Source organism: Marmota monax, unplaced genomic scaffold, assembly GCF_021218885.2.
Source record: "Marmota monax isolate L192 unplaced genomic scaffold, Marmota_monax_Labrador192_F-V1.1 WCK01_AAM20220418_F8-fsc00010, whole genome shotgun sequence".
In the NCBI taxonomy this organism is placed as follows: domain Eukaryota; kingdom Metazoa; phylum Chordata; class Mammalia; order Rodentia; family Sciuridae; genus Marmota; species Marmota monax.
In genome coordinates this window covers 28,043,428-28,057,385 of record NW_026692321.1, presented here as the reverse complement: position 1 = coordinate 28,057,385, position 13,958 = coordinate 28,043,428, and the positions used below count along the sequence as shown (strand labels likewise).

Genomic DNA, 13,958 nt, shown 5'->3' with positions numbered 1-13,958 from the left:
CCTAAGACTAAAGGCAATTTGTGTGGCCTATGTATTTCTAGGGGAAAAAAATATATGCTATAAGTAATTAGCCAAATTTGAATACCATATAATTTACCTGCGCAAAAATTATTATAACTAGTGTGCTTTAACTGTTACTTTAATGTTGATTTTAAAGGAGCTGGGATTGTAGCTTAGTGGTAGAGAATTTGCTTACCACACATGAGGCACTGAGTTTGATCCTCAGCACCACATAAAGATAGATAAATAAATAAAATAAAGAAAAATAAAAAATATTTTTTAAAAAATATTGACTTTAAAGGTCACACTCAATGATCTTTGTCTGTCTTCAGCTCAATCCAAGACCAAAACAACAAATACCTGTCTGGTAATTACAATGATTAACAGGGGAAAACAGGCCAAAATAATAAGCCTTTTAATTAAACCTATATAAGAAAAATCTGCACTGAAAAAAAATAGAGAAAAAAACTTTAAAAGCAATGATGATTCTGTCAGTACAATAGGATATTCTTATTTAATCAATTTTCCAATGCTTTTATTAGTGACTATATTATTTTTACAAGAATAAAGTTGCAAAACTATAAAAATTGGGCTGCGAATTTAATTACATACTTCTTCATTTATATATATGACAAAGAAATTCACAACATGGCATTTAATTCTTATTTTAATTCCTTGAAATTAACCCTACAAACATTTCTCAAAGAAATTTGAAAGTCTTCAAAGTACATCTCTGTTTTATATTATAAAATACATTTCCATGGTTGAAAAATCACAAAACTAAGGTTACATATTGCACACCACCATCATATTTAAGTACTGTTTAAAAACTATGATATTAAATAATTGAATCTGATTTCATTTAATTGCTTTTATCTAAAGAATTTTTAAAGACATTTATTTTCTGTTTTCTTTATGTGTTCCCTATTATTTCTAGATGAAAATTAATAGGTAATTCAAGACATAATTCTGTAATTCATTGATCACATATTCAAAGATACCTACAAAACGCATCTCCAGGATAGAAGCTTCCATACAGCATCTATCTGGAATCGGATTATTTAAATGGTGCCTTGAATTTTGAATTTGGTGCAGAAACAATTACCATGTACTAAACCAGAATACTACAAATGAAGATATTCCAACACAAAGACTTGGATGATTTTGTTTAAATTGTCAATGGTTGACTCATCCAAATTCTCCTCATTGTCATCCATCGTGTGCCAGACTTCAGGGAAAGGAGATGGTATCAGATGCAGAACTGGAACACCTAATAAGAAAGAAACCACTTGTCATTTGGGGCAGGTTGACAGCAAGTAAAGCAGAAAGTGGCTTTCTGCAAGCAGAGGGAACTCTGTACCACATAAGGACACCTGATAATTCATCATCTGTTGGACACTTCTTTATATCTTACTCTCGTACTCCAAAAACATTCACTCCTTAAACAAGTAATAATTGACTCATTAAATAAGTAAAAAGCACCTACTACCCACCAGTTCTGGTTCTATGAGTTGAAGTTTCTTTAGTGAAAAGACAAAGCCATGCCATGTGAAGCTTGCATTCCAGTGGAGAAAGAAGCAAATAAACACATATCAAACATAATTTTAGAAAGTGATAAAGTTTATTAAGAATAATTAAATAGGGGGCTGGGGGTGTGGCTCAGCAGTAGAGCGCTCACCTAGTTAGTGCGTGCAAGGCCCTGGGTTCAATCTTCAGCACCACATAAAAATAAATAAATAAAACAAAGGTATATAAAAAAAGAATAATTAAATAAGGTAAAGGAATAAAGGATGAGAGGCAGGTAACAGGGTGGGGGGGACACACACCAAAGGAAGGGAAAGCAAGCCATGCACAGATCCAGGATTGAGCATTGCAGACAGCAGTATTAGCAAGTGCAAAGTACTGAGGCAGGAATGTGCTTATCCCGCTTGAAGAACAACTAGACTGCCAGTGTGGCTGGATCACAGCAACACCTGGAAAGTGAGGTAGAAAGTGATATTGAAGAAGAAGAACAGAGCCAGAAAATGGAGGGTGTTATAAGCAATGGTAAAGACTTCAGGTCTTTTTCTATAAGAGAAAGCCACTAGACCTTTAAAATAATAACTATCACAATTTGATTTACATTTTTAAAAGATAGCTCTAACTCCTATACAAAGAATAGAGAAACAAGAATAAAATCTGGGAACAAACTCAGTTGGGAGGCTACTGCAAGAGTCCTTGGGTTGATTCAGACTTCCAACATCCCTTCTTTTTTACTGTAATTCCATTTTTTTCAAATTCAAAAAATCTTTATTGGATTAATATTTTAAATGTACAGTGTATACACTACATGGTGACAATATTTACATACAATTCATATCTTCATATGGTCTTTATAATAAAAAGTTTCTCACAATATAACCAAATGCAATAATAGGATATGATCAATAACTTAGAAGAAGTGATGCATAGAGGTTATTAGGAAGTTTAACAATTAAAAGCATGTTTAGAACTTTTATAGACACAGAAGTGAAAAGGGACTTTGTATTACAAATGCTTAATTTAGATATACCCATCTACCAAAAAACTTCCACCATCTTGACACAAGGATATTGCTCCCTTATTGACCAGACAACATTAGAGTTACACAAAGTGCAAAAATACAACCTAACTTTTTAGGCGGTGAGGCAGGATATCATATTATATAGGCTCTCATCAATATTCTACATGTAAAAAAATGAAAGCGTCCTCAGGATTTGGAATGACTTCCATGAAAAAAAATACAAGCCATATTATGATATGGTAGATAGTTAAAGTTATGGTTTAGATTTGGAATAACCCCAAAGCTCAGTGTCCCCAATGAAGCAATGTCCAGAGGTGGGGCTTTGGGGAAGTGATTGGATCATGAGGGCTCTGACGTCATCAGCGGATTCATCTGTTGATGGCTGAATGGATCATTGGAAGGTAGGACCTAATTTAAGGAAGTAAGTCAAGTAGTCACTGGGGATAAGACCTTGAAGGGTTTATCTTCTCTCCTCCAACTTCTCTCTCATTCTTTTTCTCTTTTCTTTATTTTTTATTTTCTTGCTTTGTTTTATTTTAGTTTTTGTTTGTTTATTTTCCTGGTACAGGGGATTGAACCCAGGGCCCTTTGCATGCTATGCAAGCACTCTACACTGAGCTACACCTTCTAACCCCTTCTCTCTGTTAATTAAATTTAATGGTTCCTCACACTTATAGATTGTTGCAAATCAGAGGGAATAAGAATTATTACTAAAGTCCAGTACTGCACACCAGTATTCAACTTGGATGCTACCACAAAGACCTAAAAATGGATGTGTGTTAGATATGAATGTGGATCACAAGGAAAGAGACAAACTAAGGACAACTCCCAAGAGTCTGACCTGAACAACTACATAAATGTAGACTGTTCACTAAGAAGGGCAACACTGGGAAAGTAAAATTTACTTTGAAGCCAGTCTTCCTCCATATCAATGAACAATGGTGGGTTCCATCATTTCATTTTATAACCTGAAGAGAGAGGCCTGGTAAGGGAAAGTAAAAGCATTATATGTTGCATCTAAATCATATCTGGTGTCACTAAAGATCAGGTGAGGAACCGTCTAGACTTCTTCCTTCTCATTTAATGTGGTTCAAGCATCTAACTGCTTATAGGCACATAATCAGAAGATACATATTGGCCAAAGTTTGTTCCTAGTACAACATGTATACTTCCTTTTGAAACTATAGTTCTCAATCAAATTAATTTTATTGTCTATTTTTAAATATTTTAAATACTTTTGGATTGGTTCAAATCATTAATACAGAAATTTAGCATAGTCAATCCTTAAAGAACAGTCTTAGTGATTATAAAGCACTAGTTATTATTTATGTTTAATATGCTCCTTGAATGTACACACATGTTAGAGACCTGAAAATCTTCAATACTGAAGAAAATTATCTGATGGTACCAGGAAACTAAGGTCTGAGGATGAGCCATGGCTGAAAACATTGATCTTAATTTACTTTAAAGAGGAGATAAGTGATATGTAGCCTTAAAATTTCAAAATGCACATAAAATACAACAAATACAATAGATAATAAATAAGTGCACCTGCAGAGGTACTGCTACACACACGTGCATGTGTGTGCGCGTGCGCGCGCGTGTACGCGCATGTACACACACACACACACAAACTTTACCTTTTCTTAAAAATGGAATATGGTCATCCTGAATAATACCTCCGTGACCCAAATTCTGGAAATACTTCCTCTCCAAAGAGTGATCCTTGAGCAAACCCAATTCATGAAGTTCATGTTCTGCAGATGATAATTAGATAGCAAATGAATATCTATTTTTATCTGATCAAGACTCAAAACATCCTTTTGAAGGAGTTGGAATCTTAGTACATGTAGCCATCATTTTTTAAAAGACTATGCAGCAGTGAGCATGGCCATACCAAGAAAATACACATCTGATTAAATTTAGTATTTACATTTAGAGTAGGAAGAGAGAGAAATGGCTTTAACCTTTCAGATGAGAATCTCCTTGAAGGTGGAAACTCAACAGATGATGGAGAATGAGAAATCAAAGGAAAAGAGGGGTTCACTCAGGTATGTAGGTGCTTATAAGTCCAAATGCTGCATAAAGAATGCCTAAAGAAGAGATATGGAGCTTAAAAGTGGAATACTCAAACATAATAAGGATGAAGTATGTCAAAAGACCACTATATGAAAAAGAAGTACCTATTGTGACCCACATGAGTGGTTCCTGATTAGTAGCATCAGCATTACTTGGGAACTAGTTAGAAATGGATATTATCTAGTTTCCCCTCAGATCTACCAAATCAAAAATTCTGGGGTGGAAACCAGCAACCTGTGCTGTAACAAGCCCTCCAAGACATTCTGATGCTTACTCAAGTTCAAGAACCACTATCCTACATTCTGTCACTCTTGTCATCTTGAACATATAACCCAAGTACATAAAACCTATGTGACATATGTTACAAGATGATGAACAATCACAAGAAGATTATAAAATAACTAAATAAAAGTTCCTAAGATAGCTATTTATTTTTTAATTGCTAGATTTATAAGGTGAAACTAGGCCATCTAGTAAGCAAGCACATATGATATGATTTTTGGAATATTGGGAAGCTGTAGCCACCATCAAAAACAATATTCCTATTTATTGATATTCATAATTCCTTTGTGATAGGACAAAAAATTTTCCTTATACAATTAGAGATAGAGTTTGAAGTGTAAATACCATGCAGAGGAGTAGCACAATGCATTAAAATTGCATTAAGGTAAATGTTACTGATATAAGTTCATTTGAGTACAAGAAATAAAAGAAGAATGCAAATTCCTTAAAAGAAGATAAACTCAATCTCTGGAGGTTACCAAAAAACTAAGAAAAACATGGTGTAAGAAAGAGGTCCAAGAAGTTTATATCAATAATGCCAGAATAATGATTCTTTCAAAAAGGAATTGAAATTCGCCAAAGACAAGAATCTGGAAATTCAAGTTTCTCTTGTATCGTGTCTAGATCTTGATACTGGCAAATTCTTAAGTCATGGCAAAGGCATGAGCTAAGACAGCGTGCTTTTCCCACTGCTTAGAAATAATAAAATTCCATCTTTCTCCAAGAAGTCTTTGTGTCCCATAAAACATTTCTGGCATGAAATTATTGCTTCAAAAGCAGCCTCCTAGCCTGGGTTTTATTATAAAAATCCATCTCGGTTTCATCTTTTCCTGACGCCTCAATGGTTTGTCTTGTTTTGTTCTGTTGGTTTTATAAAGATGGGAACATGAAGGGAAGAAGTTAGGCTTTCCTTTCTCTAAGTCCCAACCTCTCTTTTGAGCCACAGGGTATCACTGTTCCTTGGCCTGATCATCCTTGATCTCTCCTACTAACCCTCCATTTATTTGGCTTAAAGTTTAAATGGCTCTTACTGGATCTCTTCTCTTGTATCCTGATCACTTACTTCCTTAAAAAATTTAGCTGAGATTGTATTATATAAAAAAATATTTGATAAAAGGAGACTTTTATCAAATATTTTTTGATAGGAAGCAGTAGCTTGGTAGGAATAGACAAACTCTAGATAGAGCAGAGGGGTTGGAGGGTAAGGGAGGAGGTATTGGGTAATTAATGATGGTGGAATGTGATGATCATTATTATCCAATAATATGAAGACACAAATTAGTGTAAATATACTGTGTATACAACCCGAGGTGGGGGGAGGCTTAAATGCATATAGTTTTGTGAAACAGTCCAAGTCTGTCAAGGATGCATGTATATTTTTGTCTTTGTGACAGTCTAGAAAAGTCATAACTATAGAGGTAAAGATTTAAAAAAAAGAAGAAGAAGAAGAAAAGCAAGATTTTTGTTTTCCTGAGGAAAGGGAGGAAAGATAAATAGATAAGCACAGGATATGTTTAGGGGAGTTACATTATTTTGTAATAATGTAATGGTAGATACCCAACATTATACATTCATAAAAACCTCTCTTTTGAGCCACAGGAAACTACATAATATGAAGAAAACTACATAATATGAAGAATAAATCTTAATGTAAGCTAAGAACTTTATTTGATGATATACAGTTACTAGTAATATATCAATACTGTTTCAATTTTAACAAATGTATTGCAATATCACAAGATACTAATAATCAAGTAAACTGAGGAGGTAAAGATCAGGGGAGGTGTATGGGGATTCTCTGTATTACCTGTTCATTTTTTTGTGAATCTAAAATTAAATTAATGAGCTCTATTAAGAAAAATATCACTTGGTTTGAATCCTACAAAAAAAAAAAGAAAGAAAATAATGTCTATTTAAGGCAGAAAATGGATGATGATAAAAGTAGAAAGAGAACAGAATAAAAATTAAAGACTATCTTTTGGTATCATCATAAAGACATAATATTCATCATTAGTCGACACACTTTGCTAAGGAAAGTTTTCCCTAGAAATTCATTCTATATGCATCAAACAGGATTCCGAGGAAATATTTTCAAACCATTCCTAATAATATGCAGATGTAGAATGTAGTTAAAATACTACATTGAAACTTTTCCTTTTCAAAATACAGATACACACAGTAAAATAAACTGGCCCTATTAAAGATATGGGTAAGGATTACAAACTAATCATTAAGGCAAGAAAAAGGTCATTAAAGTGCATTACACATTTAAATCATACACTTAAATCATAAAATTTGAATTTTAAAAATGTAGTGTTTATCAGTACAAAGAAGTCATGTGTTACTTTCTATTAATGGTGCTTACCGATTGTTTGAAGTCTCTGAAACCATCTGGAAGAGCTTGGGAAAAAATTGGGAAATGTTGGGTTTGGAGCTCCAATTAAATCCAATAAGACCATTAAATCCTAAGGGAGAAAAATATGGTTACTTAATCACAGTCACCTAAGTATGCTTCATACTCATCAACAGGGAAAAACAATCAGTCAAAGCTAACTGCATTTTAGTAATTGAAAATGCTACAGGGAGCTATTTAAAACAACAAAAGCTTTAATAAGAGAGAAAAGCTTCTGTCAGGGAATGGGGAGTAAATGGGAAGATACAGGTAAGAGGACACAAAGTAGCAGATATGTAAGGGAAGAGTTTATGACCTAATGTACAATCTCAGGACTGTGGTTAATAAGAGTGTACTGTGTTCAGGACTCTTGTTAGATGAGCAGGTCTTAGATGCATTTGCCAAATAAACAAAGGGGAGGCAGGTACATGAGAGGATGGACATATTAACTAGCTTCACTGTGGTAACCATTTATTATCTATATGTATCCCAAAACATCACCTTGGATAATTTAAATAAACACAATAACATTTTAATCAATATTTTAAAAAAGAACAAAGGCTTTGGTAATATTGTATGTTAGTTATTTTGGAGAACTTTTTCAATCTTGCTTATGCAATGTGGACAAACTGGCAAAGTGTTAATTCTTTGTGCATACATCCCCCCAAAAAGGATGTCACGAAGGATACTAGTGACATCCGGATTTCATAGATTAAAGAAGAGTATATTTATTTTCAGATGGAAGTCCAAGCCTGTCAGATCTTCTACTCCCTCTAATTAGCCATTTTACCTTTAATCTGTGATGACATGACAGTGTATTGGAAGCACTTGAATAAACTGTAACTATCCATCAAGGAACAGGAAAGAAAAAGTCCTTGTAAAGGAGCTTTATAACGTTGTGTCTCCAGATTTCCATTTCCTTGTGAATCAAGTGAAGAGCTCCAACTAGCTAATCCCTAAAGATCCTCTCTAGTTATATGCCTCTATAATTAAACCAGTGTTCCTTGACTTATTTGAGCCATAAAGCATCAGCAGGCAAGAGGACTCCCTCAAGACTACTTCCTAGCTTAAGACCTCCTGATTTATATAAGTGAAATGATGTGTGGGTAAATATCTAGTATAGATCTTGACACATAGTAGATGAATGCTGTCAGAGTCTGTGATTCTAAAAGAAATAAAGATACACTTATTCATTTTTTTATTAAAAAAGAGTATGTTCTAAAGAGGTAGTATTTATGAACTCATGAATGATAATTAAATGCATGCATTTTAAAAATAATAACCTTTGAAGCAGGAACATATTAACAAGGTTGGGTAAGCTATCAAAAATTTGTTCTGGGGATAAAAAAAAGCGGTCTTTGCCATCACTATGGATTCATATATATAGACTGAAAAATAAATAACTTTGTTCTTATGCTGGTCAACCAATTCTCTCCTCCTTCTCGGACCTTTTAGTTGCTTGGGCACAAGTGAATGAATGAAGCGTGGACTATATTCCCCTGACCCATTATGAGCAGCCAATGGACACTACACAGGATAATACAAACTTAAGGTATGTTAGTCATAGAAGACATTAAATGTGACCACTTAGACTCCTATGGTGAAGGCCAGTGGAGAGTTTAGGAACAGGTTATCATTTATGCATGGTATGAGGATTAGGGATGAATGAAGCATCCTGGGAAGAATGAAGTAACACAAGGTCCCAAGGTGGAGTTAGTGAAGTCTTGAGAACTGAGTAAAGATAAATATGGGAAGAGTGTCAGAGTCAGGAAAGGATTCAGGAATAGGGGGTGAGGGATTAGGGATGGAATGTGAACTCAGGAATACGAATGAGAAAATGAGGCTGGGTGTTGGGTCCATTTCCTGCTAGGGTAGCAGGGTTTTAAGGCAGCATCAAAATGTCCCCAACCCTCATGTCAAAAATGCCACAATCAAACCAACACATGAAAATATCATATGCCCACTACAATGATGACAATGTTTTCATGACACTGAGAAATTCCTCATCCCCATCCTCCCCTTACCCCATTTCCCAGGACACCAGCTTCCATTGCCTTTACAAAGGCTTCAAAGAAGGAATTTGCTCTCTCTACCTCCATACACTATTTGAAGACCGTGCTGCCCTTAAACCAAATTGAATCTGATGATTCCTGAATCTGATTTTTTACATCATTTTAATTAAGCTCGGTCAAACATGGCTTCTAACCCAGAATCATTTTTCGTAGCTCTGGGATTCCTCAAAAACCCAACGCCTGCCAAGGAATGTTCTATGATAAACACTCTACTCCAGGGATTTCATGGCACTTTTAGGTCTTTACTTGGCTTTAGCAACCTTTTCTTTAGAGGCAGAGCCTGAGCTGCAGCTCCATGGAAATCATCCAGACTCACCATGCCATGCAGTTGGTTGGTGTCTCCTGCTCCAGGTGGGTGTGAGGTTGACGCCATCTTCAGAGCTAAGTGCTGAGACCCATACAGAGAGTCTTGAGGAGACCAGTGAAGGAATGCCTCTTCCCCATCAAAGAAAATTAGCTGGAGTGAGAGATCTGGCTTGGAGTCAAAGGCATTCTGGCAAAAAGAGCAATAAAACGAGAACGAAAATGCTGTGATGATTAAAAAAATAAAATAAAAAACAGCACTCTTTCTTATTAACTGAGAAAAAAACAGACATGCCATAAAGAAAGAAAGATACCAAAGCAAGTGAAATGATGCCAAATTTTATTTCACACCACTTCCTCTCCAAAAATCATCACATTTCCCATGATCTACACTCATATAAATCTCACCTTCTCTCTGTCCCTCTGAAAATAGAAGTCTTACATTTGTTTTTACTCCCCAGAGAATTGTGAAACTATGGAACTGCTGTGATGAACCCTGTGATAGGCCACCAGTTCCCCTTCAGGGGGACATGATACCCCAGTTGCTGGGGGAGCTGTCAGCAGCTTCAAGGACTGCCTGGGTTGCCCATTCTGGGCTAGTCCTACATCCTGTAACTGGCCTAAACAGGTGTGAAGGGCTCCCTAATGGTGGTTGTGCCTCTAGAGCGCCTCAGAGATTGGCACACCGCAGCTTGGCTTCTTCCCTGTCCAGTTCCATATCTTTTCCCTGCCAGTGTTCATCCTCCCTCATAAATGACCTGAATGCTAAACTCCACATCAGAATGTGTTTCCTGGGGAACACAGATTGAAATAAATGCACATCTTTCTTGCCTCTCACCTTACTGAACTCTGCAATTTTTTATTGAACCTACATTCAAGAATCTGCCCTAGGAATGTTATAGGGACACTAAGAAAAATTATAGGCTTTCCTTTAAACAGCCCACACTTTAGTTGGGTTAGGAGAGATAAAATAAGTTCATAAGCATGGTAAAATGTGCCAAGAGCCACAAGTGTAATATAAGTCCTCAGAAAACTGGATAGAGTGAGAGACAAAAATCCTTGGGACATCAAGGAAAGCATTATAAAAGAGACAGTATTTGAGCAGGCCAAGAAGGTGAATAGGATTCTGATCCACTTTACACTTTACACTCTTGGACAACTTTTACCTTTTGGGTTAGTCCTTCTGGTCCTGAAATCCCCACAATCCTTCAACCCCACTGAAATCACTCATACTGAATTGTTTACCTTTTCACAGCCCTTGGCCCCCATGATATTCTCACTTCAATCCACATTCAGCTTAAACTCCAGTACATCATTCTAATTGCTCCCTTGCCTCTCTCTGCCTGGTCAGACCTTCCTGGCAAAACATTACGTCCAATTCTTTACCTACCTTGTGCCTGCTCTCATGGAGCTGAACCAACCACACTGTTTGGTCTTGCTTAAAATTCATGACCACAAACCTCAAGTTGGCGTGTCATGTGAGCTTCAGTCACACTGTTCTTGGCTCATTCACCCTCATACTCTGCTGGCTTTTCACATTCCTCCTCTCCCTGACCTGCAAAACCTCAGCCGAGCTCACTCCCAACTGATGACCTTGATTTCTTCCTGCAGTGCTCATATTAGATGCCAGTCTCTCCATGTGTGCTCTAAATCCTATCCCCTCTCATTTGTTCAAGGACATCACTCCAAAAATACCATTTCTCCTACATCATCAATGTTTCTATTCCTGCTGGATAATCCCCATCAACCTGAAAATACACATTTGCAACTATCATCTTAAAATATTTGGCCCCACTATTTCCACCCCCATTTTTAAGCCTTTTTACAGAAAAACTCCTTGACAGAGTTTATCTATTTTCACTGTCTCCAATTCCTATTCTTAAACCTACCCCAATGAGGCTTTATCTCCTCCATCTACTAACACTGCTCTTGTCGAGGACACTATCACCTCTACATGGCTAAGTCTAAAAGTCAACTCTCAGCCTTCATACTGTATTTTACCACATAATCATCACAGATTTTGTGCCAAAAAAAAAAAAAACAGAAATATTTTTTGGAAAAAAAGTGGGGGGTATGACCACTGTGTAAATTTTTTTTAAATTATGCCAGTATTACTTAAAAATCACTTATTACTAAACTGTCTATGACGCAAGATTAGGATGCACAGAGTATTTATGACTATATATTAAAACTGAAGAGTCCAAATTGGCACACATTTCTTCATGACAATTTAGCAAACATATTTCCAGTCTGAAAAAGAAGTGACATATTGATTGTCATTGATTTGTGCATTATAGTCAAAATACTACACTTGAGAAAATTTACTACAGTGTTGCAAAGAATTAAATTTAACAAAATTTAATCTGTGGCCAAAGAGTCTGCATGGCTATCACTGGTTTTGTTATGTGATGCACTTTTCTCAGTGCCACTTAGACAAGATGTGTTTACCACTAGTACCACAGCACTTTAAACTAACCACACAAGTCAGTTTTCAGAAATATATCAATAGTGCACCAAATTCTCAGCTCACAGGCTTGCAGTTCCCGAGAAGAAAAATGTGCAACCATGCGCCACTGGTGAATACATTGCTGCTCTGGTTACCTTCAAAATGGTATGATGAACAGAATCACAACCATGCAATGATTTACACAATGAAAAGTTATAAGCCAGATTTTGGACTGAAAAAACAGGGCACAACAATTATGCCCTAAGGGACTCCCTCTGCCTCTCCTATATGGCCCCAGAAACCAGATCCCATGACTTCTTCTTCTTCTTCTTTTTTTTTTTTTCAATTATTTTCCTGGAGCACGTCTTTTAAGGAACTTTTAAAATGAAACAGTACATAGGAGTGAACATTCTTGAGCCTTTACACAAATGAAAATATCTTCATTCTGTTGTCATATTTGATTTGGCTGGATATGAGGATTCTGCAATGCAAATTATTTCTATTTAAAATATTCAAGGCCCAATTTCATGGTCTTCTAGCTCCCATGATTTCTACTGAGAAGTCAAATGCCATTCTCATTCTACTTTTATATGATCTATTGGAATTCCTGGAATGATTCTCCAGAAGTATTCATTATCTCTTTTCTTACTGTTCTTCGTTCTAGAAAAGATAGTTCTTCTACTTTAGAATCCAACCCTTTTACTGATGTTTTAAAATAGTTTTTTGTTTGTTTTGTATTGGGAATTAAAGCACCCAGGGATAGTTTGTCTCCAAGCTACATCCCCAGCCTTTTTTGTTTTTTTATTTTGAGACAGGTCTCGATGAGTTGCTGAGGCTGACCTTGAACCTGCAATCCTCCTGCCTTGGCCTCCCAAGTCACTGGGATTACAGGTGTACACCATTGCAATTGTATTTAAATTAATATTTAAAATAGGGACTGGGATTGTGGCTCAGCAATAGAGTGCTTGCCTAGCCCATTCGAGGCCCTGGGTTCGATCCTCAGCACCACATAAAAATAAAATAAAATAAAGATATTGTGTCCAACTATAATCAAAAAATAAATATTTTTTTAAAATATTTAAATAGTATTTTTAATTCTCAAGAGCCTTTTCTTACTCTGTGATTGTTCTGTTATTATGCATTCTGGTTTTGTTTCATGGATGTAACTACTCTCTCTAAGGATATTGAAAATAGTGTTGGGTCATCTTCTGCTCCTTATACTATTCTATTTCCTCCAACTTCATTTTTTCAGTTTTTATTATTTATTTTGCTTTTTTTTTCTTTCATGATGGAGACTGTTCTCAAATGTCTGGTCATCCTTTGTGTTTATTCATATTAAAGAATAAACACTGAAACACTGGTTAGAGACACAAATCGGTTAGCTTTGCTGCAGCATAATCTAGCACCCATGAAGTGTTTTTATTGAGAATCCCCAAATGTCCCTCTCTGTGACATAAGGTGATCCACATTCTCCAATCCTCCAGTTTCCTATCTGGTGGGTATCTGCTGGCTGCTGGTTATCGGGTTCTGGAAATGGGTAAAAGACTGACCATCTCATTGTTCAAAATATAGAAATGTTCACTTAATCTCCCGGATTTCCCTGTGGCACCTCATTACTGCTCTTGTCTATATCTGATGTCCCCAAGTCCAGAATCTCCTTGATTCAATTTCTTTAGAAAACATTCTCTCATCTTCTCAGAGGTGCCCTGGGGCGCTCACCTACCCTATCTGCTGGTATGAATCAGGAATGTAAAATTTGAGTGTTCCTTATATGGATTTATAAACTCTCTGCACCAGCTCCCTGCCTCACCTCTGCCTCCCTAAGAACATCATTCCTCCAAT

General features: G+C 36.1%; 1 protein-coding gene across 1 annotated transcript in view; it reads right to left on the bottom strand.

Moving 5' to 3' along the window:
* Nucleotides 1-649: 649 nt before the first annotated feature.
* Nucleotides 650-13,958, bottom strand: part of Qpct (glutaminyl-peptide cyclotransferase) — a 29,988-nt gene continuing 16,679 nt past the window's right edge. Inside the window, exons 4-7 of the mRNA XM_046441664.2 lie at nt 9,684-9,860; nt 7,269-7,368; nt 4,183-4,299; nt 650-1,270 (exon numbers count right to left, since the gene is read on the bottom strand). Coding sequence (XP_046297620.1) covers nt 1,125-1,270; nt 4,183-4,299; nt 7,269-7,368; nt 9,684-9,860 — 540 coding nt within the window. The 3' untranslated portion in view covers nt 650-1,124. The remainder of the gene's footprint in view (nt 1,271-4,182; nt 4,300-7,268; nt 7,369-9,683; nt 9,861-13,958) is intronic.